Consider the following 27,437-nt stretch of genomic DNA (forward strand, 5'->3'; position numbering starts at 1 on the left):
TCGAATCATAATGGAGTCTCCTGGCTTGAAATAAAATCACAATCACTATAACTACTTATGTGGGTTCTCTCAGTTATTGCAAGACTTTACAAACAGCCATTGTCAATCTTGTTTCCTAAGTTGATCATCAACTTAGGGATTTGAAACTCATAACTTATCATTTTCAGGTGGGGGTTTATATAGGGTCATATGCCTTAGAGGCTGCCTGTATGATTGTCATAGAGAACTTTCTTAGTTTTTTTTTTCCATCCGCACTGGATGAAGGGGACAACTGGACTGAAGGGTCATTATTAGAGTTGAGCGAATCGAATATGACGAATCCGAATTCATCAACCTGTTCAGGACCACTCCCGATCTATAACGCGGGGACAACGGCCGGGACCCGTGGCTAATAGCGCGCGGCATTGATCGTGGTGCCGGGCGCTATTAACCCTTTAGACGCGGCGTTCAAAGTTGAAAGTCTAAAGTGAAAGTGAAAGCATGCCGGTTAGCTCAGGGAGATGTTCAGGATAGCCGCGGCAAAATCGCAGCATCCCAAATAGCTTACAAGACAGCTGGAGGATTCCTACCTGCCTCTTCGCTGTCCGATCGCCGAATGACTGCTCAGTGCCTGAGATCCAGGCATGAGCAGTCAAGCGGCAGAATCATCGATGACTGGTTTCCTATGAGAAACCAGTGATCAATGTGAAAGATCAGTGTGTGCAGTGTTATAGGTCCCTATGGGAGCTATAACACTGCAAAAAAAAGTGAAAAAAAAAAGTGAATAAAGATCATTTAACCCCTCCCCTATTAAAAGTTTGAATCAACCCCCTTTTCCCATAAAAAAAAACACAGTGTAAATAAAAATAAAAATATTTGGTATTGCCGTGTGCGTAAATGACTGAATTATAAAAATGCATCGTTAATTAAACTGCACGGTCAATGGCATACGCGCAAAAAAGATCAATAAGTCCTATCAATGCAAAAAGGGTACAGCTAAAAACTTCAGATCACGGTGCAAAAAATTAGCCCTCATACCGCCCCATACGTGGAAAAATAAAAAAGTTATAGGGGTCAGAAGATAACAATTTTAAACGTATTAATTTTCCTGCATGTAGTTATGATCTTTTCCAGATGTACGACAAAATCAAACATATATAAGTAGGGTATCATTTTAATCATATAGACCTACAGAATAAAGATAAGGGGTTATTTTTACCCAAAAATTTACTACGTAGGAACGGAAGCCCCCAAAATTTACAAAATGGCGTTTTTTTTTCAATCTTGTCTCACAATGATTTTTTCGTTCGCCGTACATTTTTGGGAAAAATGACTGACGTCATAACAAAGTAGAATTGGTGGCGCACAAATAAGCCATCATATGGATTTTTAGGTGCAAAATTGAAAGAGTTATGATTTTTTAAAGGCAAGGAGGAAAAAACAAAAATGCAAAAACGGAAAAACCCCTGGTCCTTAAGGGGTTAAACTCCATTTATTGCTATCCAGGCTCCAGGGCAGATGGTGGATCCATATGTGAGGACATGGGCAAGGAATCTTGGGAAGGCAGGATGACCCTGAATCGCATTCAGGATGCAGCCTATTAGCAGCCAGTCACCCCTGTGATATCACAGCCCTAAATGATCGGCAGCCATATTGCGGCTAGTCACTTCATCCTTTCACTGCAGAGAGATAGCACAGACAGCACTGTGTGTTACACAGAAAAGCTTTTTCCAGCAGCGTTTCACCTCCTAGTCACGTCAGCGTTCTGGTGGTCAGAGAGCAGTGCGTTTTTAACAGAAAATAATTTTTACTGCAGCAATTAACCTCTCAGTCAGTTTTTACAGCATTGTATTACAGAGAGGGCAGAGAGCTGTGTGTTGCCTAATATGTTTGAACAAGCTGGCTCAGCTGGAGAAACCTTAGCAGATGCGGGAGGAATACGTTTTTAGCACAACTCTGTGTCTTTGTTGCACATTAGTCCATTCCTAATAGTCCGTGAGAGAGTGCAATTTTGGGTTTACTACACAGCGACGGTGTGCTGCAGTATTTATGTGTACTGCTGGTGTTGTGCACAGATAAGTTTTTTAAGCGTACTTTAGCGCATTTTTCTGCCCTCATATGTGCATACCACATTACCTACATCTAAGTAGTGTACTATTTTGTACCTGTTAATCTGTCAAGCACCTAGATCAGTGTTTCCCAAACGCGGTCCTCAAGCACCCCCAACAGGTCATGTTTTCTGTATTTCCTTAGTCTTTCACAGGTGATATAACTGTGGTGATGCTTTATTCACTGACCATAATTATATCACCTGTGAAAGACTAAGGAAATCAAGAAAACATGACCTGTTGGGGGTGCTTGAGGACCGCATTTGGGAAACACTGGCCTAGATACTGTGAAAGGCCAGGCAAAAGTAAATCACCGGCTGGTGTTTTACTCATATACTTTTTTAAGTGTACTGTAGTGCATTGTCCTCCCCTCCTAAGTGCATACCACATACATACATCTAAGTAGTGTACTATTTTGTACCTGTTAAATCTGTCAAGGGCCTAGATAGTGTGAAAGTCCAGGCAAAAGTACACATCTCAACAGAAAAACCACTGGGATATATACAGAAATCACAATGCTGCCGATAGTACAATCCTACAGTGTCAGTCAGTCAGCACACAATAAAACGATATCTTAGGTCAAGATTTTTACCTGATTGTGACATGCTGACAACTCCCAAGTGGTTGTCCTGCTATCTCGACACGTGTTTCGGATAATCCCTTTCTCAAGAGGCGCCTCTTGAGAAAGGGATTATCCGAAACACGTGTCGAGGTAGCAGGACAACCACTTGGGAGTCGTCAGCATGTCACAACCAGGTAAAGTCTTTACCTAAGATATCGTTTTATTGTGTGCTGACTGACTGACACTGTAGGATTGTACTATTGGCAGCATTGTGATTTCTGTATATATCCCAGTGGTTTTTCTGCTTAGCTTTTGTTGGGGGGAATTTTAAGGGTGGGTTATTTTATGGGTGTTTTCTACCTGTTTGTATAGATTAATAAAGATGAAATTTTGGATATTTTTGGGCTAATTTTTGTAGGTTCTTTTGATTCTAATTAGCCTTTTGGGCTTGTAGGTAATAAAAGTACACACCTGCTGCTGTTCTAGACAAATACTGTTTTAAGCGTAGTGAAGTGTATTGTACTCTCCTCATATACACACTAAGTATGTCAGGCAGAGAAGTGCCAGGACGTGCACAGAGGAGTGGCAGAGGCCTAAATTCATCAGGCACCGGCAGAGGTCGCAGCAGAGGCCTAAATTCATCAGGCGCAGGCAGAACTCACAGCAGAATAGGGACGTGTGGCAGCCGGAGTTGGAGCGACAGGTCTGAGCTCCCAGTGTCAGCTAGCAGTCGTGTCTCGACCAGCAACCCAGCAGCCGTGATTGATTGGTTCACTCGGTCATCCGCTTCATTCCAAGTGACAGCCGACACCCCAGTCAACAGTCGGTGGGTTCCTCAGACTCAACCCTCAGTTGGCATGGCTCTCATGCTGCTGTTGCCACCTTCAGGCTTTGTCATTGTGCCGCCATATGGTCTCCTCCTGCTGATGCTGCCACCTCCAGGCTCTCATATTGTGCTGCTATATGGTCTCTTCATGCTGATGCTACCACATCCAGGCTCTCTCATTGTGCTGCTCTATGGTCTCCTCATGCTGATGCTGCCACCTCCAGGCTCTCTCATTGTGCTGCTCTATGGTCTCCTCATGCTGATGCTACCACCTCCAGGCTCTGTCATTGTGTCACCATATGGTCTCCTCATGCTGATGCTGCCACCTCCAGGCTCTCTCATTGTGCTGCTCTATGGTCTCCTCATGCTGATGCTGCCACCTCCAGGCTCTCTCATTGTGCTGCTCTATGGTCTCCTCATGCTGATGCTACCACCTCCAGGCTCTGTCATTGTGTCGCCATATGGTCTCCTCATGCTGATGCTGCCACCTCCAGGCTCTCTCATTGTTCTGCTCAATGATCTCCTCATGCTGATGCTACCACCTCCAGTTTCTCATTGTGCCGCCATATGGTCTCCTCATTCTGATGATACCATCTCCAGGCTCTTTCATTGTGCTGCCATGGATATTGTAAAACATAATTAAGGTGATGGTCCCCAGTTACAGAAATTCCTTTGCATTAGACCACAAGTAAGTATTGAGGATATGCATTAGCTAAAACGTAACTTTTCTTAAGATAAAATACATGGACCCATAATTTTTTAGAAATCTAACAAAAGGAAAGGTGTGCAAAAAACACCATGTGCCAACCTCATCACCAAGTATTGATGTGATGCAAAGACCTCTAAGGCTAAGTCTCCACTTGGTTTTTTGTGCTGCGTTTTTAGGGATTAAAAAAACACCAGAAAAAATGCTTGAAAAATCGCCAGTGCAATGTACGTCATAATGCGTTTTTTCTAGCGTTTTTTCCGGCATTTTTTTCATTTGTGAGGAAATTGCATTTTTGTCACCTTTTGGCGTTTTTTTTTTTTTTTGGTACCCAAAATTTATTGGGTACCAAAAAAAAAAAAAATTTAAAAAGGATGCCGCAGTGATGAAAAACATTTTATTAAACGAAATGTATATATTTTATAAAGAACTTTTTATAATTTTTTAATAAAGTGTGTGTGTTTCACTTTTTTTTCTCTATTTTTTAGGTAGTACTACTGTTCCATTCTGGGAGTAGTAGTACCTGTAGTAATAGACATATCGCCCCGGTCTCAGTCTGACACCCGATGCGATCATCCATTATATAGCACAGATGCTGCTGTATACATTGCTTACATCTCTGCACTATACTCTGGCCAGTGATGTGAATAGAACATAATTCATTCATATTTCCCACCCAGAGCTGTGATTGGCCGGATGGTTGCAGCCAATCACAGCTCTGAGAGAAATATTAATGAGTGAGTGGCCGGCCCGGAGTATAGTGCAGAGCAGGGATGCGAGCGCTGTATACAGTCTCTGCTATAGACAGGACGATCACAGCGGGTGTCAGTAGTGACATCCACTGTGATGTGTCCTTAACCTCCCTGGCGATATGATTCTGTCTGGAAATGTGTACCAAAAGCGGTACAATTTTTTTAAACTGAATTTCACATCTCCCTCCGCCCATTTCACATCTCCCCCGTCACATTCCCCTCTCCCTTGTCACATCCCCCGTCACATTCTCCCCCCTCCTTGTCACATTCTCCCCCCTCCTTGTCACATTCTCCCCCCTCCTTGTCACTTTCTTCCCCCCTTGTCACATTCCCCCCCTTGTCACATTCTCCCCTTCATGTTACATTCCCCTCCCCCTGTCACATCCCCCGCCTTGTCACATCCCCCCTTCATGTCACATTCCCCTCCCCCCTGTCACATCCCCCCTTCATGTCACATTCCCCTCCCCCCCTGTCACATCCCCCCTGTCACATTCCCCCCCAGTCACATTCCCCCCCTTGTCACATTTCCCCCTTGTCACATTCCCCCCTTGTCACATTCCCCCCTTGTCACATTCCCCCCCCCCTGTCACATTCCCCCCTTGTCACATCCCCCCTCTGTCACATCCCCCCCCACTGTCACATTCCCCCCTTGTCACATTCATCCCCCCTTCTCACCTTGTCCTGCAGCAAATACACTGGGATTGGCGGGCAGATTTCAAACCTAGTGTATTTGCTGCAGAACCAGTCCTTTCCCCTTCAGCCAATCACAGGCTTTACACCACTGCGGCCTGTGATTGACTGAAAAGTGAAAGGTCCTAGAAGATGAAGAGTGAAGAGAGGACACCCCGGACCGCACGGAGGGGAACGGCATCTGCAGGGACCGGGACTAGGTGAGCAAAAGGTTTTTTTATTTTACTACTTCTTCCTTTTACACTTAGCTCAGTGTTTTTCTACCAGGGGGCCTCCAGCTGTTGTGAAACTACTACTCCCAGCATGCCCGGACAGCCTTTGGCTGTTCGGGCATGCTGAGAGTTGTAGTTTTGCAACAGCTGGAGGCCCCCTGGTAGGGAAACACTGACTTTTAGTATTTTTCTTTACCTGCTTTGGCCGGCCCCCGCAACGGAGCAGACCAGAGCAGATAATCGCATGTTTTCCCGGGGGCCGCATCGCTATATCGCATTGCTTTTGCGATATATTGTGCAGCCCGGCCGGGAACTCTGCAATTCTACCCCGAGCGTGACTCGGGGTTACCGATCCTGGCAGGGAAAATTAACCCCGAGTCACGCTCGGGATTACCGCTCAGGAGGTTAAAGGGGTATTCAAAAGGCTCCGGAAAGTTAAACAGATTTGTAAATTACTTCTATTAAAAAATCTTAATCCTTCCAATAGTTATTAGCTTCTGAAGTTAAGTTGTTGTTTTCTGTCTAACTGCTCAATGATGATGTCACGTCCCGGGAGCTGTGCAGTTCCTACGGGGATATTCTCCCATCATGCACAGCTCCCGGGAAGTGACATCATCATTGGGCAGTTAGACAGAAAACTTCAGAAGCTAATAACTATTGGAAGGATTATGATTTTTTAATAGAAGTAATTTACAAATCTGTTTAACTTTCCGGAGCCAGTTGATATATATAAAAAAAAGTTTTTGCCTGGAATACCCCTTTAAGCAGGCACTACTACTCCCAACATGGAGCACACTCTGCTCCATGCTGGGAGCTGTAGTATCTCTATTAATAGACAGATCGCAGCGAGTGTAACTTCTGACACCCGCTGCAATCTGTCTATTAATGCAGGTCCTACAGCTCCCAGCATAAGGCAGAGTGTACTCCATATTGGGAGTAGTATTACCTGCAGCTATGGAAAGATCACAGCGGGTATCACTCCTGACAACCGCTGTGATCCTCCTGTATAATGTATGGATGCAGCGGCCGCTCTTCTATGGTCCCCTGCATGCCGTATATATATACACATATTCCTATTTCTCACAGAGAGCTGTGATTGGCTGGAACCATCTGGCCAATCACAGCTCTGCGGGAAATATGAATATGTGTATATATACGTCAGTGAAGGGGACCATAGAAGAGCGACCGCCGCATCTACACATTATACAGGAGGATCACAATGGGCGATCTGTCTTTTAGTACAGGTACTACTATTCCCATCATGGAACAGTGTGCTCCATGCTGGGAGTAGTAGTACTAACTAAAAAAATGTAAAAAATAAAGAAAAATAGTGAAAAACACACACAAACACACAATACATTTTTATAATTGTCGGCTAAATTTTTATTTCCCCGCACACATAAATTGATCCCTGTTTAAAAAGTAATAAAATGTTTTTTATAAAAAATATTAATTTCGTTAGATACAATTTTTTCCTTCACTACTGTATGTTTTTTTTTTTTTTAATGGTACCCTACAAAATTTTATTCAAAACAGGTATCTCAATCCCTTTTTTGGATCGCTTAAGTCCAAAAAAGATCAAAAACCGCCCGCAAAAACGCCAAAGTTAAACCCCACATATCGTTTTTATTGGCGTTTTCTCACTCCCATAGGCTTCTATTGGAGCAAAACGCCATGATTTTGACTAAAAAGGCTGGTTTGAGCGACATACAGCGTTTTTTTTCAAAACGCCAAGGAGCTGAAAAAACTGCAAAAAAAGTAAAAAAAACGCCAAAAGGATTAAAAAAACGCCCAAGTGAAAATGCCAAGTGGAATTAGAAATTTGCGATTTCTCATTGAGTTACAGAAAACATCTGGCTGCAGCGTTTTTTGGCCAAAAAAAAACGCCATGCGGCAGAATTGGCGTTTTTCTTGGCGTTTTGCCAAGTGGAGACTTAGCCTCAAAGGTGGAAGGGAACAATGTATGGTCCATTGTAACAGGTGGGGTAAAAACTTCCCCTGTAAGGCCCGACTCTCACATTAATTCCCTTCTTGGCAAGTGTTACTCGTCCTAAAAAGGGGAGCCCCACACAGAAACCTCTCCCTATTTCCAACTAAAAACCCTGGGAAATGGCAGTGTTTTTAGGTGGAAATAGGGAGAGGTTCCTTTGTGGGGCCACCCTTTTTAGGATGAGTAACACTTGACAATAAGGGAATTAATAGTGCAAGAGTAGGGCCTTACAGGGGAAGTTTTCCCCCCACCTGTTAAAATGGACCATTTGTTGTTCCCTTCCACCTTTTAGAGGTCTTTGTATTGCATCAATTCTTGGTGGTGTAGGTGGCACATGGTGTTTTTTTTTTTGCACACCTTTCCTTTTGTTAGATAAAAAAAAAAAAAAAATTGGGGTCCATATATTTTATCCTAAGAATTATGTTAAAAGTTAAGTTTTACACAATGCATCTCCTCAATACTTACTTGTGCACACAAACACTTTGACAAAAAAGACAGTTTTCTTCTGCCAACCTGCCTCAGCTACTATTCTGATCATGCCACCTGCCTGATGCCACCCGTCTGATTCTAAGTTCTCCTTCTTTCACCCACCTTTGTCACCGGGTACTGGTTTTAACACCCACCACCCCACTCTACCAAAGTGCAAGACAGCACCAACGTGTGGAGCTGTAACTATGGTCAGAAACAGTACATGTCCTTTACGGCCCACTTGGTGAATGTGGTTCCTGCACAGCCACAATAGCAACTTGGACAAGTCACGCTGCTTTCGCCTCCACGCTCTAAGGCCGTTGGTCCGGCGACAGTGTGCGACTTCACCTCATCCACCACCTTATCCTATAGTCACCCCAAGGAGAACTCGTCTGCCCTCGAAAAAATGTGGAGAGACTGACCTTTGTGAAGATGAATCAGTCATGGTTCAGCCAGGATTTGCACCCACCAAGCCTGATGCATCAGAGCAGATTGACCATGGTGCCACACCAACACTTCAGAAATATGTGTAGGGCCAAACAGATTCAACTTGCTGCTCCCTAGTTAAACATTCCTCTGCATCAGACCTTTTTTCACCCACCTTTGTCACCGGGTACTGGTATTGCCACCCACCGCACCACTCTGTCATCGGGTCACTTTAATGACTCCTGATGCTGTTGCTTCCACCTCCCGGCTGTCTCATTTTGCCACCATATGTTCTCTTCATGCTGCCGCCACCTCCACGCTGTGCCATTCAGCCACTATATGTTCTCCTCGTGCTGCCACCATCTCCAGGCTGTGCCATTCAGCCACTATATGTCTCCTCATGCTGCCAACACCTCCACGCTGTGTCATTCAGCCACTGTATGTTCTCCTCCTGCTGCCGCCATCTCCAGGCTTTGCCATTCAGCCACTACATGGTCTCCTCATGCTGTCGCCACCTCCAAGCTGTGTTATTCAGCCACTAAATGTTCTACTCATGCTGCCGCCAACTCCAGGCTGTGTCATTCAGCCACTATATGGTCTCCTCATCTGCTACCACCTCCAGGCTATGCCATTCAGCCACTATATGGCTTACTCATGCTGCTGGGCCTGGGACATTACCTAAAAATGTTTATGGTAGCACTAGCTACCATAAATCTTCGATTTAAATTTGAAAATTCATCTTTTACTCTTAGGGATTGTGAAGTCATATTGTCTCATCTTGCTGCTGCCAATTCCAGGCTGTGTCGTTCTGCCAGATTATGGTCTCCTCATGCTGCTGCCACCTCTAGGCTCTGTCATTGTGCCACCATGTGACTCCTTGTTAGATTGGGTTTTGTAGTCATACAGTATTTGTTTAAAGTAAACACCGGGACATTAAATTTGGGAATCTAATTTAAATCTTAAATTTAAAAAAAATTGGTGTAATCTTTTGAAGACTGATGCCCTATGGCCATCGACATCCTATTACATATGGAATTATCACAAGAATCCAATTAAACAGCTTTTAACAATAACAAGGAACCATAACTGATTAAATGAAACATTCACACTTTCATAGTCAGGGGTGCTTAGAGGCAGAGGCTGGAACAGATGGTATCTCGCCAGACGGAGGACCACCAGCTCGATGCTCACTTTAGTGGGTAATCAAAAAATTTAAATAAATTCAAATTAAATTAAATAAAAATTACATAAAAAATCTGCCACATCCAGACACTCTGTGGCAGTGATTCTAATAGTGATGCATGTAAACTGCATGTCATACTGAATAACAGTATTATTTCACTAACACAGCCCACTCCCTATGTGTGTTAGGACAAGGCAAAGTGTTCTACACCCCTATTGAGCCTCTCTGTAGGCCAGAAATAGCCGTTTTTCGTCCGAATCAAATTTTTCAGAAATTTGCTCATCTCTAGTCATTATCACTTGGTCACTGCATATCGGAACTAAAAATCAAATGCCTTCAACAATATAGTAACTCATCTTTGGGACATTATTATATTTATGTCATGCTTTGGCATATTTAACAACAAATAATAATTACAAGAAAGTACAAATATACAATCAGAAAGATAATAAAATGTAGCTGTAAAACATTCACATAGAAACATAATTACAAAAATAAAAATTCTGGTTTTGTAAAAAGGAATTAGAACAATAAATTTGATTTTGCACTTAAAACAGATATGTGTGTAGTAATCTCACAATACATTAGATTTATAAAGATTGGGTTCTGTGAAAAAAAAATAGGTACAATAAATTTGGTTTTGTACTATGGAAATTTTTTGATTAATGTGTATATCAAATAATTACTCCAAGCAGCTAACATCTAGACCTGAAGGTAGATTTAATAGTAAGAATTGCATATTTCTTTGCAGAAGCTCCCTAGATTTATTTTTATAGGTGATCACTGATCAAAAACATAGGTGGCTGTAGGGAAGTGGTGGGTGAGGGGGTATGAATGGGAATCAGAGGCTATCTGGCACAAAAATAAAAAAAATAAAAAACTCCAAGCACCAACATTGTTTGGTCCTGAAGGTTGATCATGGGGATCACTGATCAAAAAGGTGGTGAGAAAAGCAGAGACAGCCTGTTGTCTAGAATGACAGCCAGTGCAGCTCTGTTGTGATCAAACCTAAAATGTAGACAGTATAACATTCCATAATACATTATAGAACTGTGCGTTACCTACCTTCCTATCACAATATAATAGTATGTTACAAAAATTATAAAATTAATATTATTTTGGCACCTAATGGTTTTATGTAATCTATATTTGGCATGATTATTTTTCCTTTATACGCAGTACAGTATAACAATGTCTGTCTATGCAGTATTACATGGACACTGTATTGGAATATTAGACAACGGGCATGAGATGGCACCACTATGTTAATATTTTTATGATATTATTTATTAGACTTGTGTTTTTACAATTTATTTTAACAATTGTTTAAATAGTACACACTAGGGATCGACCAATTATCGGTTTGGCTGATTGTATCGGCCAATATTCACGATTTTGGACGTTATCGGTATCGGCAATTACCTTGCCGATAATCGGATAATGCCCCGCACCACCGTACTGCCCCCGTACCACCCCCCCCCCGCACCGCACCCCCCCACCGCCCCGGCCAGAGACCGCTGCTGCCCCATTGCCCCCCCCATCCCCGGTTTTATAATTACCTGTTCCCGGGGCCCGAGGTCCGCACTACTTCTGGCTTTGGCGGCGTCCTGCGTTACACTGTGCGCTGCGCAATGACGAGTGACGTCCTCAACGCGACGTCACCATCAGTGCACACAGTGACAGCTCAGGACGCCGCCGGAGCTAGAAGTAAAGTGGACCCCGGGAACAGGTAATTATAAAACCGGGGATGGGGGAGGTAATGGGGCAGCGACAGTGGTTGGACTAAGGACCGGCAGGGGGAGAGAAGTGGGCGGTGGTGGCAGTCTCTGACCCACAAAAGCCACTGCAGTTCATTGATTTTAAGCACCCACTTTAAATCAATGATCTGCAGCTGCTTCTTTGGGGCCGGGGGGTGGACAAATAGCCGATAACTTATACCGGAATTTCGGTATAAAATATCGGCTATCGGCCTGAAAGGCCACAGATTATCGGTATCGGCCCTAAAAAAAACGATATTGGTCAATCCCTAGTACACACATACTATGCAATGACATAACCAGTTTAAATTTGAACAAATAGAAGCAGAATAAAAATTAATATTCTAAAAATGTTAGCTAGAGAAAAGATTTTTTTTCCAGAAAATAACAAGCTGATGATTCATTTGTTATAGGATGTGCCGATTTAACTGGCAAGTCATAATACAAAGTAGATTTGTTAATAACCTACAAATGTACACCCTGTACTACCATGTAGAGTCAACAATTGTACATCTGATTTTTATTTTACTGTACTTCTATTGTTCACTAAGCACAGTGGCGTGTTTTGGGCAACTACGGCTTCAAATGAACACTAAAAGGTATTGCAAGCTGCATGAGGCAGAACATTGACTATGTTTGTACTAAAATTGAACTCTTCTATTTAAATGTGAATGAAGCCTTCATGGCACGATTTTAATGTGGATGAAAATTGTCCATTTTCTTTAAATGTTATAAAGTACAATAAACATGGAGCCACTGAAGCAAAAATGTGGGGGGGGAGTGATTACCTCAGTGTCATTTGTAAATCACAAGTAATGCATACATGGCACATTATCATTATGCTCACTTTATCTGTAAGCCTGTTTTAGGATAAAAAGTTCATTTGCTGAAAATTGGATGTCAGATGCGGTTGTAAAATAACAACCCCTCCTGGCTTTTTTAATATAATAGTTGAATTGTGAGACAGAACATCATTGATATGCTGGTTGTAGCCAAAATGTAAAATGCACAGCTGGCATATTCATTGCCACTCTTGTACACGGTCGGTATTTATCTGCTGCCATATTTTGTGAGGCCACTATTAACATCCTTAGGTATTTTGTTGTTCAAAACAGCATATAAATTATTTGATGGATTTGCCTGGCTGTGAGCGCCTATTATTTTATTTGATGGATGTGGAAACAGTGTTCAGCTTGGCAAAGCATCATCGCACTTGTATCACACAAAAGAGGGCCATTACACACAGAATAAATAAACAAATAGCTAAGCACTGATATGATACCTCATACAAAATTCCTGAATTAATTTTGATCCCAGGCCAAAACTCAAGATTACCAGAATCCTGATCCTTAAATTATCAGACAGCTTACCCCTAAAGTACTAGATATTTAAAGGGGTACTCCTCTGGATTTTTTTTCAAATCAACTTTAAACAGATCTGTAAATTACTTATATTTAAAAAAAAATTAATCCTTCCAGTACTTATCAGTTGCTGTATGCTCCACACGAAGTTGTATTTCTTTTTGGAATTGTTTTCTTTCTGTCCACAATCCTCTCTGCTGACACCTCTGTACATGTCAAGAACTGTCCAGAGTAGGAACAATTCCTCATAGCAAACCTATCCTATTCTGGACAGTTCCTGACATGGACAGAGGTGTCAGCAGAGAGCACTGTGGACAGACAGAAAAGAAATTCAAAAAGAAAATAACTTCCTCTGTAGTATACAGCAGCTGATAAGTACTGTAATTTACAAATCTGGAGGATTTTTCAAAAACATTTTTTACACTTTTTATGTCCCCATATGGGACTATTTATAGCAATCACTTGATTTCTAACATTGTTTAGTGCTATGTATAGGGCATAGCACTAATAAGGGTTATCAGCGATCTTCTTCTCTGGTCTGCTTAATCTCAGACCAGAGCAGAAGACCTGTGGAGACAGACAGAGGCAGGTGAGGGGACCTCCATTACCGGTGGGTCCCTGGTGGTCATGTACAGGATGTAAATGTACGTCCTGTGTCATTAAGGGGTTAATCATCAAAACCTAACCAGAACCTAAAACCCTATATTGTTAGACCTTAGATAATATCCCTAAAGAGCAGACTTTAAACCAAACCCCTTTATTGATTTCAATGGGATTCTGCTGCACGGTTCACATTCAGATTCCGGCATCTGTAGAAAGAATAGTCATGTCTATTCTTTCTGCGGAGTCTGCACTGAAATGCATTGGCGTCTATGAGACTGCACATTTTCGATCCATCTTAGTGCGACATGTTCTTCCGACACTGCGCTGTCAATGGAATGTACGCGCAGGAGTTTTCCGTGTGGACATTCAACCATGTGACCATAGCCTAAGCCTTTGTAGCCAGTGAGCACAGCAGTCTTTATATAGACCCTTAGAAGTATTGTAGATGATGGAGCCCTGCAGGACATCAGTTCCCCCTATGGTGAGAGGTTGTACAAAATTAGAAAATGACCTTACTTTAACTGCAGTCATGTGAATCAGGACCAACTTAAAAGCCAAACTCAAGCCCATGGACAGACCAAACAACAAAACTTCACCAGTAGTTTGATAACTTAACCTTGCCCAAAGCATGAAAAACTTTGTTTACTTAAAGGAGTACTCCACTGGAAAACATTTTTCTGTAGATCAACTGGTGCCAGAAAGTTAAACAGATTTGTAAATTACTTCTATACATAAAAATCTTAATCTTTCCAGTACTTATCAGCTGCTGCAAACTACAAAGGAAACTCTTTTCTTTTTAAATTTCCTTTCTGTCTGACCACAGGGCTCTCTGCTGACACCTCTGTCCATGTCAGGAACTGTCCAGAGCAGGAAGAAAACCCTATAACAAGCCTCTCCTGCTCTGGACAGTTCCTTACATGGACAGAGGTGTCAGCACAGAGCATTGTGGTAAGACAGAAAGGCAAAAAAAAAAAAAAAGAACTTCCTCTGTAGTATACAGCAGCTGATAATTACTGGAAGGATTAAGATTTGTAAATTGAAATAATTTACAAGTCTGATACGGAACTGGAATAGTCAGCTCGCCCGATCCTTTGCGCGGCAAAATAACCTCCAAGTGTAGCAACAAAAGGTATAGAAGCCTAAAGTGTAGAATAAGACTGAGCGTTTCCTGAGTTTTACTCTATTTCCATTGTCTTTTAGATTGATCCATGTCGATGTTTTTACTTGGATGAAATAAAGAGGAAGTTACTTTTCCCGCTGGCTTCTACACCTTTTGTTGCTAATTTGCAAATCTGTTTAACTTTCTGGCATCAGTTGATTTAAATAACAATGTTTTCCAGTGGAGTATCCCTTTAATAGAAAACATATAGCTGCACAAAGACTACAACATAATTGTTTCGTATAATGTGTCTTATACTGTTTATTTAGATTTGTTACCTGGATCCTGTTTCTGCAAACCTGGCTATGCAGGAGAGAAATGTAACCAGTGTGATCTGGGATATAAGGGATATCCAAATTGTGTACAGTGTAACTGCAGCGTTTCAGGCAGCATGAATGAAGATCCTTGTGTTGATCCATGTATTTGCAAGGTAGGTGTCTTATGACTATGAAGATGCTTCAAATTATAACAAACCAATATATAATTGTTTTCAGGTTTAGACATTTGAGTAACCAGCGGTAAATGTCTATTAATTATGATTAAAGGACTACAAAGTATTGTTCAGTTTTGTTGACATTCATTTTTACACAATGGTCTTGTACTTTAATATTAGACACAACTAATACTGATTATTTGAATCATTATTTAACACCTTGATAACTAGTGTTACCATTCCAAATCTGCTTAAAAAAAAGATAAAAGAGGTGCAAAACAGGAAAAAAAGGTGTAAACTCTTGATAAATCTGCCCAAAACAGGAAAACTAGACATAAAAGTCTCAAAACACATAAAATAAAAACAAAATGGCACAGTAAGCTATATGTGTTCTGTACTTATCAGTGGCAGGTGACGGAAAGAAAGTCCAGTGCATCTGTGACATACTGTATTAACAGCATTTTAACAACAATCCACAATCTGTGGACATCTTAACATTGTCCAAATATACCACAGTGACTATGTTATCTGACTGCATCCAGTATAGTTTTTAATATGTAATCTAGTATTTTTTTCTTTTTAAATACAATGACTACATAGTGAGGGGGCATTGTTTGTTTTTTACGGATGTGGTAAAAAAAAAATCTGTAGATGTTCCTCTTTTTATAAAGAACAGGCAACATAATATTATGCTCAATTGCTCAACATATACCTCTGCTTAGTGACATCCAATATACATAGACGTCCATATTATTAATAGGTATTTAGGGTTCTAAATGTACAATTATTCAATAATGTTATGTCAGTGGAGGAAAAATAAGGTATGTGGAGACTTTAAGCCATTCATGCCAGTGTGCAAACCCAAGTTCAATAGGTGACTAGTGGAAAATCATTCACAAACTTGAAGACTGAAGTTATAATATATATCAAAACTTCCTTTACAGTATTTTTACTTGTGTTTAAAGTGACTTAATTTACCAAAATTCAGAATTCAGATATAACATATTTTGCCATATGATCTTGATTTATTTCTTTTAGGAAAACGTGGCAGGGGATAGCTGTCATGTATGTAAGCATGGCTTCTTTAACCTTCAGCGTGACAATCCCAGCGGATGTGACCAGTGTTTTTGTTCTGGAGTTTCAAATATCTGTATCGATTCTAGACTCACTTATACTAAGGTAAATGCATATATAAACTGTAAGTATACTGAGATTGGTCAAATAGATTATTGCTGATGGATATCTACAATCATAAGGCTATGGTCAAATGCATGCTTTTCTACATGCTTTTTTCTGATGTTTATTTCACTAAAATATTTTTTAATTATGACTGAAGAACATGCATTAAAAATATGCCCATATTTTTTAAACATTGTGAACATAGCCTAATACAATCCATTTAATGAACATGAGTACAAAAACATGAAATTTATGCACACAACAAATTTATAATTTTCTGTGGCTACTGCTGGTTTTATCATGAACATTTTATAGTATGTAGCCGGGGCATAGATTTAGGGGTGTAGACGTTAGAGTTGCCCACATATAAACACACCTTTATTATAAATAGTATATAAAAGATTGAAACCCTTTTGAAAAAGTATATATGTAACCAATGTTTATTTTTCCAGATCATTGATATGAATGGATGGTACCTTACAGAATTAGATGGTAATATTAGGGTTACACCTACTAAGGACAGATTTGATGGCCCACAACAACTAAGTATAAAAAGGGGAGATGCACGATCCCAAGGGCTACTGGATGTCATTTATTGGTCGGCCCCAGCTTCATACTTGCACAGCAAAGTAAGTAAAAATTTCACACACTAAATTCTCGATGTTCTGATTTTTGCTTTTGATCATGTTTCCAAAGGTAATGCTTTGAATGTTGAGGAAAAAATAGATGTTTATACCTCTGAGACTGATTAATACAAGTAGAAAACTAAAGACATTTTAAATGTTCTTAATTTAAAACACAACGTAAAAAAAGTAATTATAGATAATTTAAATAAATTTTTTTTTCTTTAAAAGTTTTCTTTCAAAGTTTGGCTACAAGCTGGTTTTAGTAGCTAGAGCTTGTTAACACTTTACATTTAAATGCATGTTAGAGATATCGTTGGTGGTGCCGTGGGTTGGATCTTCTGGCTGTGGCAGTATTGCACCAGGATATTCATTGTCCCTGTAGCTGAAGGACTTACCTGATCCTCTGTGGTCGCAGATGGGCTCCTATTGATGAAGCCTGTCTGTACCAATAGAGTGAAGGTTTAATCGATTAATGCAGTACATAGGTATCTGTATCAGCCAATGATGGCTCATACAAGTCCTCTATGGGGACTAATAAAGTATAAAAATTATCAAAAAAATTTCAAATTATCCCTTTTTTCCCATTTTTTAATAAAAAAGTGTAACCAAAACAGAAAAAGTTTATTTGGTGTCATTGTGTGTGGAAATGTTCAAACTGTTTAAATATAAAAATTAACAAAACCGCATAGTGAATTGCATAATTGTAAAAAATAAATAAACAAATAAATAAAAAATTCCAAACACCAGAATCACTTTTTTTTATTAAAACACTTCTCAGAAAAACTGGAATAACAAGTAATCAAAAAGTCTAATCAATATAAAAATGGTACCTATATAAACTACAGAATAAGCCCTCATACAGCCCATATACAGATAAATAAAACAGGTTTATTTGTCAAAAATTGGCAATTATAGGAAACTATACAAACAATATTGTTGTAATGTACTGACTTAAAAAATCAAGATAACCTGTCAGTTTGACTGCACGTGAACAGTATTAAAAAGAAGACACCCTCTTCCCCCCAATAGACAATTTCCCAATTATTTCGATTACAGACTATATGATAAGGAAAAATGAAAAAAGTTATTACAAAGTATGATTTGCTCTACAAAAAAAAGAAGCTATTATGGTAACAATTATGGCCATTAACCTCTTAAGGACGCAGGGCGTATGGATACGCCCTGCATCCCGAGTCCTTAAGGACGCAGGGCGTATCCATACGCCCGTGGGAATTCTGGCCCCCACCGCTAGCCGGTTGGGGACCGGAGCCGGATGCCTGCTGAAATCGTTCAGCAGGCATCCCGGCATATCGCCCAGGGGGGTCATTATGCCCCCCCATGTCGTCGATCGCCGCAGATCGCTGGACAATTCAGTCCAGCGATCTGCGGCGATTCCGGGTCAATCGGGTCTCCAGTGACCCGGTGACCCGGAATTACTGGCTGTTCGGGGCCGTCTCTGACGGCCCCGAACAGCCAGAGCCTGCAGGGGTGAGGTGGCACTGATGCCACCTCACGATCGCCCTGATTCGTCGGCCGGATTACCAGCCGACCAATCAGGGCGCCTGCTGCGGGCGTCACTCCCGCACCCACTCCGCCCCTCTTCCGGAGGGCGTGAGCGGGTGCGGGAAGACGACCCCGGGTGCTGGGGACCCCGATCCCCGGCGTCCAAGTTGGGATCGGGGCCCCAGGAGCGACGGCGGCGGCGGCGAGGGACAGTCCAGCGATGAAGCAACAGCAGGAGGTGAGTTACAGCCTCCTGCTGTTGCTTAGCAACAGCTCCCAGCATGCAAAAAGGGCATGCTGGGAGCTGTAGTTATGCAACAGCAGGAGGCAGACCACCACAACTCCCAGCATTCCCTTATGGGCATGCTGGGACTTATGGTTTTGCAACAGCTGGAGGCACATTATTTCTATGGAAAAGTGTACCTTCAGCTGTTGTATAACTACAACTACCAGCTTGCACAAACAGCTAAAGTGCATGCTGGGAGTTGTAGTGGTGCATCTGCTGGTTGCATAACTACAACTCCCAGCATGCCCGTTTGCTGTCGGTGACTGCTGAGAGTTGTAGTTTTGCAACAGCTGAAGGCACACTGGTTGGGAAACTTAGAGTTTTTTTTTTTACCTAACTCAGTGTTTCACGACCGGTGTGCCTCCAGCAGTTGCAAACTACAACTCCCAGCAGTCACCTTACACCATGCACCGTACATGCTGGGAGTTGTAGTTTTGCAACAGCTGGAGGCACACTGGTTTTGAAACACTGAGTAAGGTCACAAACTCCGTGATACATAACCAGTGTGCCTACAGCTGTTGCAAAACTAAAACTCTCAGCATGTACAGTCTGTCAGCGCATGCTGGGAGTTTTAGTTTTGCAACAGCTGGAGGTCCCCCCCAATGTGAATGTACAGAGTACACTCACATGGGCGGAGGCTTACAGTAGGTATCGGGCTGCAAGTTTGAGCTGCAGCAAATTTTCTGCAACAGCTCAAACTGCCAGCGATAAACTACTGTGAACCCCCGCCCGTGCGACTGTACCCTAAAAACACTACACTACCACAAAAAATAAAATAAAAAGTAAAAAACACTACGTATACACATACCCCTATACAACCCCCCTCCCCTCCCCAATAAAAATGAAAAACATCTTGTACGCCATGGTTTCCAAAACGGAGCCTCCAGCTGTTGCAAAACAACAACTCCCAGTATTGTCGGACAGCCGTTGACTGTCCAGGCATGCTGGGAGTTTTGCAACAGCTGGAGGCCCCCTGTTTGGGAATCACTGGCGTAGAATACCCCTATGTCCACCCCTATGCAATCCCTAATTTAGGCCTCAAATGCGCATGGCGCTCTCACTTTGGAGCCCTGTCGTATTTCAAGGCAACAGTTAAGGGTCACATATGGGGTATCGTCGTACTCGGGAGAAATTGGGCTTAAAATTTTGGGGGGTATTTTCTGCTTTTACCCTTTTTAAAAATGTAAAGTTTTTGGGAAAAGAAGCATTTTAGGTAAAAATTTTTTTATTTTTTTTACATATGCAATAGTCGTGAAACGCCTGTGGGGTATTAAGGTTCACTTAACCCCTTTTTACGTTCCCCGAGGGGTCTAGTTTCCAAAATGGTATGCCATGTGGGTATTTTTTGCGGTCCTGGCACCATAGGGGCTTCCTAAATGTGTCATGCCCCCAGAGCAAAATTTGCTTTCAAAAAGCCAAATGTGACTCCTTCTCTTCTGAGACCTGTAGTGCGCCAGCAGAGCACTTTTCACCCCCATATGGGGTGTTTTCTGAATCGGGAGAAATTGGGCTTCAAATTTTGGGGGGTATTTTCTGCTTTAACCCTTTGTATAAATGTACATTTTTTGGGAAACCAAGCATTTTAGGTAAATTTTTTTATTTTTTTTTACATATGCAAAAGTCGTGAAACACCTGTAGGGTATTAAGGTTCACTTTACCCCTTGTTACGTTCCCCGAGGGGTCTAGTTTCCAAAATGGTATGCCATGTGTTTTTTTTTTGCTGTCCTGGCACCATAGGGGCTTCCTAAATGCGGCATGCCCCCAGAGCAAAATTTCCTTCAAAAAAGCCAAATGTGACTCCTTCTCTTCTGAGACCTGTAGTGCGCCAGCAGAGCACTTTTCACCCCCATATGTGGTGTTTTCTGAATCGGGAGAAATTGGGCTTCAAATTTTGGGGTGTATTTTCTGCTATTACCCTTTTTAAAAATGTAAAACTTTAGGGAAACCAAGCATTTTAGGTAAAAAAAATATTTTTTTTTCTTACATATGCAAAAGTCGTGAATCACCTGTAGGGTATTAAGGTTCACATTACCCCTTGTTACGTTCCCTGAGGGGTCTAGTTTCCAAAATGGTATGCCATGTGGGGTTTTTTGCAGTTCTGGCACCATAGGGGCTTCCTAAAGGTGACATGCCCCCCAAAAACCATTTGACGCTCCTTCCCTTCTGAGCCCTCTACTGCGCCCGCCGAACAATTAACATAGAAATATGAGGTATGTGCTTACTCGAGAGAAATTGGGTTTCAAATACAAGTAAAAATTTTCTCCTTTTTACCCCTTGCAAAAATTCAAAAATTGGGTCTACAAGAACATGCGAGTGTAAAAAATGAAGATTGTGTATTTTCTCCTTCACTTTGCTGCTATTCCTGTGAAACACCTAAAGGGTTAAAACGCTTACTGAATGTCATTTTGAATACTTTCGGGGTTGCAGTTTTTATAATGGGGTCATTTGTGGGGTATTTCTAATATGAAGACCCTTCAAATCCACTTCAAACCTGAACTGGTCCCTGAAAAAAAGCGAGTTTCAAAATTTTGTGAAAAATTGGAAAATTGCTGCGGAACTTTGAAGCCCTCTGATGTCTTCCAAAAGTAAAAACTCATCAATTTTATGATGCAAATATGAAGTAGACATATTGTATATGTGAATAAAAAAAAAATTATTTTGAATATCCATTTTTCTTACAAGCAGAGAGCTTCAAAGTTAGAAAAATGCAAAATTTTCAAATTTTTCATCAAATTTTGGGATTTTTCACCAAGAAAGGATGCAAGTTACCACAAAATTTTACCACTAAGTTAAAGTAGAATATGTCACGAAAAAACAATCTCGGAATCAGAATGATAACTAAAAGCATTCCAGAGTTATTAATGTTTAAAGTGACAGTGGTCAGAATTGCAAAAAATGGCCGAGTCCTTAAGGTGAAAAAGGGCTCAGTCCTTAAGGGGTTAAAAGGCAAAAAGGAAAAACAATAGTGCAAAAAATAGAAATATTTAGCTAGTGTCCTGTCCCCTTAAAGGGGTATTCCGCGCCTAGCATCTTATCCCCTATCCAAAGGTCATGTCACGGCTCCGCCCCCTTGTGACATCACGGCCCTCCCCTCAATACAAGTCTATGGGAGGGGGCGTGGCGGCCCCTCCCATAGACTTTTATTAAGGGGGCAGGCCATCATCACGAGAGGATGGAGCCGTGACGTCAAGATGCTCCAGCCCGGCAAGTTTGCTCTGTGCAGTAATGAAAACGGGGTTCTGCAGCGGAGATCCCGGGGGTCCCCAGCAGCGGGACCCTGGGGATCTGACATCCTATCCCCTATCTAAAGGATAAGATGCTAGGGGCAGAGTACCCCTTTAAAAATGCAGGGCGTACCCATACGCCCCTGTTTCTGAGTCCTTAAGCACTTAGGGTGTACAGGTACGCCCTGCGACTCACCGGGCATATCGCCGAGGGGTCCTGAGACCCCCCCATATTTAGACCGGCAATCCGCGGCGATTCCAGGTCTTACAGGTCTCCAGTGATTCAGAAAATAAGCATCATCAGGGCTGTCCAAGACAGCCCCAATCCCCCTGAAGGGATAGGAGTAGAGGTGCACCGAAATGGAAATTTCAGAACCGAAACCGAAATATAAAAAAATGTCCGGCCGAAACGGATACCGATACCGAAAATGTCTTCTACCCGTCTTCTGGTAAAATGCAGCGCTCCGCTCATTAGATTAGATTAGATTCCCCCACATTAGATTGCCAGCTCCCCCACATTAGGTCAGGAGTTCCCCCACATTAATAGGCAGCTCCCCCACAATAGTAGGCAGCTCCCCCACATTAGGTCAGCATTTCCCCCACAATAGTAGGCAGCTCCCCCACATTAGGTCAGCATTTCCCCCACAATAGTAAGCAGGTTCCCACACAATATTAGGCAGCTCCCCCAACAATATTAGGCAGCTCCCCCCACATTTGTAGGCAGCTCCCCCCCACATTAGGTCAGCAGTTCCCCCACAATAGTAGGCAGGTTCCCCACAATAGTAGGCAGCTCCCCCACATTTGTAGGCAGCTCCCCCCCCACATTAGGTCAGCAGTTCCCCCACAATAGTAGGCAGGTTCCCCACAATAGTAGGCAGTTCCCCCAACAATATTAGGCACTCCCCCCAACAATATTAGGCAGCTCCCCCCAACAATATTAGGCAGCTTCCCCCCAACAATATTAGGCAGCTCCCCCCCACAATATTAGGCAGCTCCCCCCCAACAATATTAGGCAGCTCCCCCCAACAATATTAGGCAGCTCCCCCCAACAATATTAGGCAGCTCCCCCCAACAATATTAGGCAGCTCCCCCCCACAATATTAGGCAGCTCCACCCCAACAATATTAGGCAGCTCCCCCCACATTTGTAGGCAGCTCCCCCCCACATTAGGTCAGCAGTTCCCCCACAATAGTAGGCAGCTCCCCCCACCCCACAGACATACAGCTTCCAGCCATATACAGTGTATGGCTGGAGGCTGTATGTCTGTACTGCTGCCCCCACAGTGTTCCGGTCACCGCTCCTCCGGCCCGGGCTCACCATCTACTGCTATGGCCTATGGAACACTCAAGAAGATAACGCGCCGTCGGTCACTTACCAGGCCAGCTCGCGTTCTCCTGCGACGATCCTGCGGTCCTCCTGCGTCTCTATGGTTGTACGCACGGGACGTCAGTTACGTCCCGTGCGTACGACCATAGAGGCGGAGAAGCGAGGGACCGAAGGAGGATCGCAGGAGGATGCCGGGGAATGGTGAGTGATCGGGACTCGGGACACAGGGATGTCAGGGAAAGGAATACTTCTTTTTATGTGCCCGGGCCGGCTCCCGTGTGTGGCTGCAGGCGGGGGCCGACCAGAGCATATAAAAACTAATACTGTATACTAAAAACCAGGGGGCCTCCAGCTGTTGTGAAAATACAACTCCCAGCATGCGGTCCGGGCATGCTGGGAGTTGTAGTTTCACAACAGCTGGAGGCCCCCTGGTTTTTAGTATACAGTATTAGTTTTTATATGCTCTGGTCGGCCCCCGCCTGCAGCCACACACGGGAGCCGGCCCGGGCACGTAAAAAGAAGTATTCCTATCCCAGAGAGCGCGACCCCCAGATGTTGCGCCCGGTGCGGCCGGCCCCCCCTGCACCCCCCACGAGTGCCTCTGCCACTGGCAATGTTTGTAACTTGTGCTGTGGGCGGGCAGGGGAGGTGGGTCATTATCGGCACATTTTTTGTTGTTTCGGCATTTCGCCGAAATAGCTATTTTCGGCCGATATGTATCGTCCGCCGATATCTGGCGATCCTGCTGCAGGACCCAGGAGGTGTGTAGTTGGTTGCCTAGCAACATCTGGAGGGCCAGTTTGAAGACCACTATGCAGTGGTCTCTAAACTGTAGTCCTCCAGATGTTGTTGTAAAACCACAACTCCCAGTATGCCGGTCCGGGCATGCTGGGAGTTGTAGTTTCACAACAGCTGGAGGCCCCCTGGTTTTTAGTATACAGTATTAGTTTTTATATGCTCTGGTCGGCCCCCGCCTACAGCCACACACGGGAGCCGGCCCGGGCACATAAAAAGAAGTATTCCTATCCCAGAGAGCGCGCCCCCCCCCCAGATTTTGCGCCCGGTGCGGCCGGCCCCCCCTGCACCCCCCACGAGTGCCTCTGCCACTGGCAATGTTTGTAACTTGTGCTGTGGGCGGGCAGGGGAGGTGGGTCATTATCGGCACATTTTTTGTTGTTTCGGCATTTCGCCGAAATAGCTATTTTCGCCCGATATGTATCGTCTGCCGATATATCGGTGCATCCCTAGATAGGAGTGAGGTGGCATAGGTGCCACCCCTCCTATCCCTGCTATTGGTCAGTCAGAAGCAACCGACCAATAGCAGATTGGGGCGGGGGGGGGGGTTAAAGTTCGTTTCCCCCACTCTCCCCACCCTCTGTAGTCCGGGCAGAGCAGGGGAACTGTGATGTGAGCGGCAGCGGCGGTGGAGGTCCCTTACCGGGCGGCGATCTCCAGTGGGCCCTGCTGCTGGTGTGGCAGGTGGCGATCCTGCTGCAGGACCCAGGAGGTGTGTAGTTGGTTGCCTAGCAACATCTGGAGGGCCAGTTTGAAGACCATTATGCAGTGGTCTCTAAACTGTAGCCCTCCAGATGTTGTAAAACCACAACTCCCAGTATGCCCAGACAGCAGTTTGCTGTCTGGGCATGCTGGGATTTGTAGTTTTGCATCATCTGGAGGGCCACAGTTTGGAGAACACTGCATAGTGGTCTTCAGACTGGCCCTCCAGATGTTGCTAGGCAACCAACTACACACCTCCTGGGTCCTGCAGCAGGATCGCCACCTGCCACACCAGCAGCAGGGCCCTCTAAATCTTACAAAACTACAACTCCCAGCATGCACAAACAGCAAATGGCATGTCGGGAGTTGTAGTGGCGTGCCTCCAGCTGTTCCATAACTACAACTGCCAGCATGCCCTTCGGCGATCAGTTCATTCTGGGAGATGCAGTTTTGCAACAGCTGGAGGCACACTGGTTAGAAAATACTGAGTTAGGTAACAGAACCTAACTCAAGGTTTTCCAACCAGTGAGCCTCCAGCTGTCGCAAAAGTACAACTCCCAGCATGCACTGTCTGTCAGTGCATGCTGGGAGTTGTAGTTTTGAAACAGCGGAAGGTTTGCCCCACCCCCACACACAAGCGGGGGTTTACAGTGAGTTTGCTGCTTCAAGTTTGAGCTGTGGCAAATTTTCTGCCTCAGCTCAAACTCCTAGCAGGAAACTCACCAGAAAACCCTGCCAGTGAGAATGTACCCTTAAAACCATACACTACACTACACTTACACAAAATAAAGGTTAAAACACTACATATACAGCCCCTTACACTGTCCCCCCCCCCCCAATAAAAATGAAAAATGTATCGTACTGCAGTGTTAAAAAAACGGAGCCATCAGCTGTTGCAAAAGTACAACTCCCAGAATGCACGGTCTGTAAGTGCATCCTAGGAGTTGTAGTTTTGCAACAGCAGGAGGTTTGCCAGCCCCCCCCCCCCCCCCCGGGTTAACAGTGAGTTTCCTGCTTCTAGTTTGAGCTGTGGCAAATTTTCCGCCACAGCTCAAACTCCTAGCGGGAAACTCGTTGTAAACCCCCCCCCGCCTGTGTGAATGTACCCTAAAAACAATACACTACACTGTACAAAATAAAAAGAAAAACACTACATATGCACACACACATACTTCCCGCTCCCCCTAATAAAAAGGAAAAACGTATCGTACGGCACCGTTTCCAAAACGGAGACTCCTGCTGTTACAAAACAACTCCCAGTAGTTCTGGACAGCCACTGACTGTCCAGGCATTCTGAGAGTTTAGCAACAGCTAATCACTGGGAATCACTGGCGTAGAATATTTTTGGTAATGGAGGCAATTGTAACACTTGCATCAGAGTCCACCCCTATGCAAATCCCTAATTTAGGCCTCAAATCCGCATGGCACTCTTTCACGTCTGAGCCATGTCGTATTTCAAGGAAACAGTTTAGGGCCACATATGGGGTATTTCCGTACTCGGGAGCAATTGCTTTACAAATTTTCAGGGCTTTTTCTCCTTTTACCCCATATGAAAAGGAAAAGTTGGGGTCTACACAAGCCTGCTAGTGTAAAAAAAAATGTTTTTTACACTAACATGCTAGTGTTGCCCCATACTTTTCATTTTCACAAGAGGTAAAAGGAAAATAAGACCCCCAAAATTTGTAACACAATTTCTCTTGAGTATGGAAATACCCCATATGTGGACATAAAATTCTCTGCGGGCACACAACAAGGCTCGGGAGTGAGAGCTTGTTATGTACATTTGAGGCCTAAATTGGTGATTGCACAGGGGTGGCTGATTTTACAGTGGTTCTGACATAAATGCAAAAAATAAATACCAAGTATGAACCCAAATTTTCGTAAAAGTTGGTATGGAAAAAGAAGAATTTTTTTTTCACTAAAATGTTGGTGTTACCCTAAATTTTTAATTTTCACAAGGGAAAATAGGAAAATAGCCCCACAAAATTTGCAACTCCATTTCTTCTGAGAAAGAACATACCTCATATGTGGATATAAAGTGCTCTGCTGGTGCACTACAATGCTCAGAAGTGAAGGAGTGCCATTGGGCTTTTGGAGAGAAAATTAGTGCAGAATTGAAGGCCCGTGTGTTTACAAAGCCTCTATGGTACCAGAACAGTGGACTTACCCACATGTGACCCCATTTTGGAAACTGCACCCCTCACATAATGTAATAAAGGGTACAGTGAGCATTTACACCCCATAGGTGTCTGACAGATTTTTGGAACAGTGGTCTGTGAAAATGAAAAATTTAACTTTTTATTAAATTAAATTCTGTGAGGGTAGTAGTTTCCAAACTGGGGTCACATGTGGAGGGTCCCCTGTTCTGGCACTATGGGGGCTTTGAAAATGCACATGGCCTTTGACTTCCATTCCAAACAAATTCTCTCTCCAAAAGCTCAACGATGCTCCTTCTCTTCTGAGAATTGTAGTGCACCAGCAGAGCTTTTGATGTCCTCACATGGGGTATTTCCATATTCAGAAGATATGGGGTTACAAATTTTGAGGGGTATTTTCTATTACCCCTTGTAAAAATGTAAAA

The 27,437-nt window shown here is 43.2% G+C and overlaps 1 protein-coding gene across 2 annotated transcripts in view; it reads left to right on the forward strand.

Moving 5' to 3' along the window:
• The window catches only part of LAMA2 (laminin subunit alpha 2), a 943,701-nt gene that overhangs the window by 354,206 nt on the left and 562,058 nt on the right, over positions 1-27,437 (forward strand). For both annotated transcript variants that reach the window (XM_056566521.1, XM_056566522.1), the window contains 3 exons: positions 15,052-15,212; positions 16,254-16,394; positions 16,847-17,023. In XM_056566521.1, the coding sequence (XP_056422496.1) occupies positions 15,052-15,212; positions 16,254-16,394; positions 16,847-17,023 (479 nt within the window). The remainder of the gene's footprint in view (positions 1-15,051; positions 15,213-16,253; positions 16,395-16,846; positions 17,024-27,437) is intronic.

This window comes from Hyla sarda, chromosome 3, assembly GCF_029499605.1.
Source record: "Hyla sarda isolate aHylSar1 chromosome 3, aHylSar1.hap1, whole genome shotgun sequence".
NCBI lineage: Eukaryota > Metazoa > Chordata > Amphibia > Anura > Hylidae > Hyla > Hyla sarda.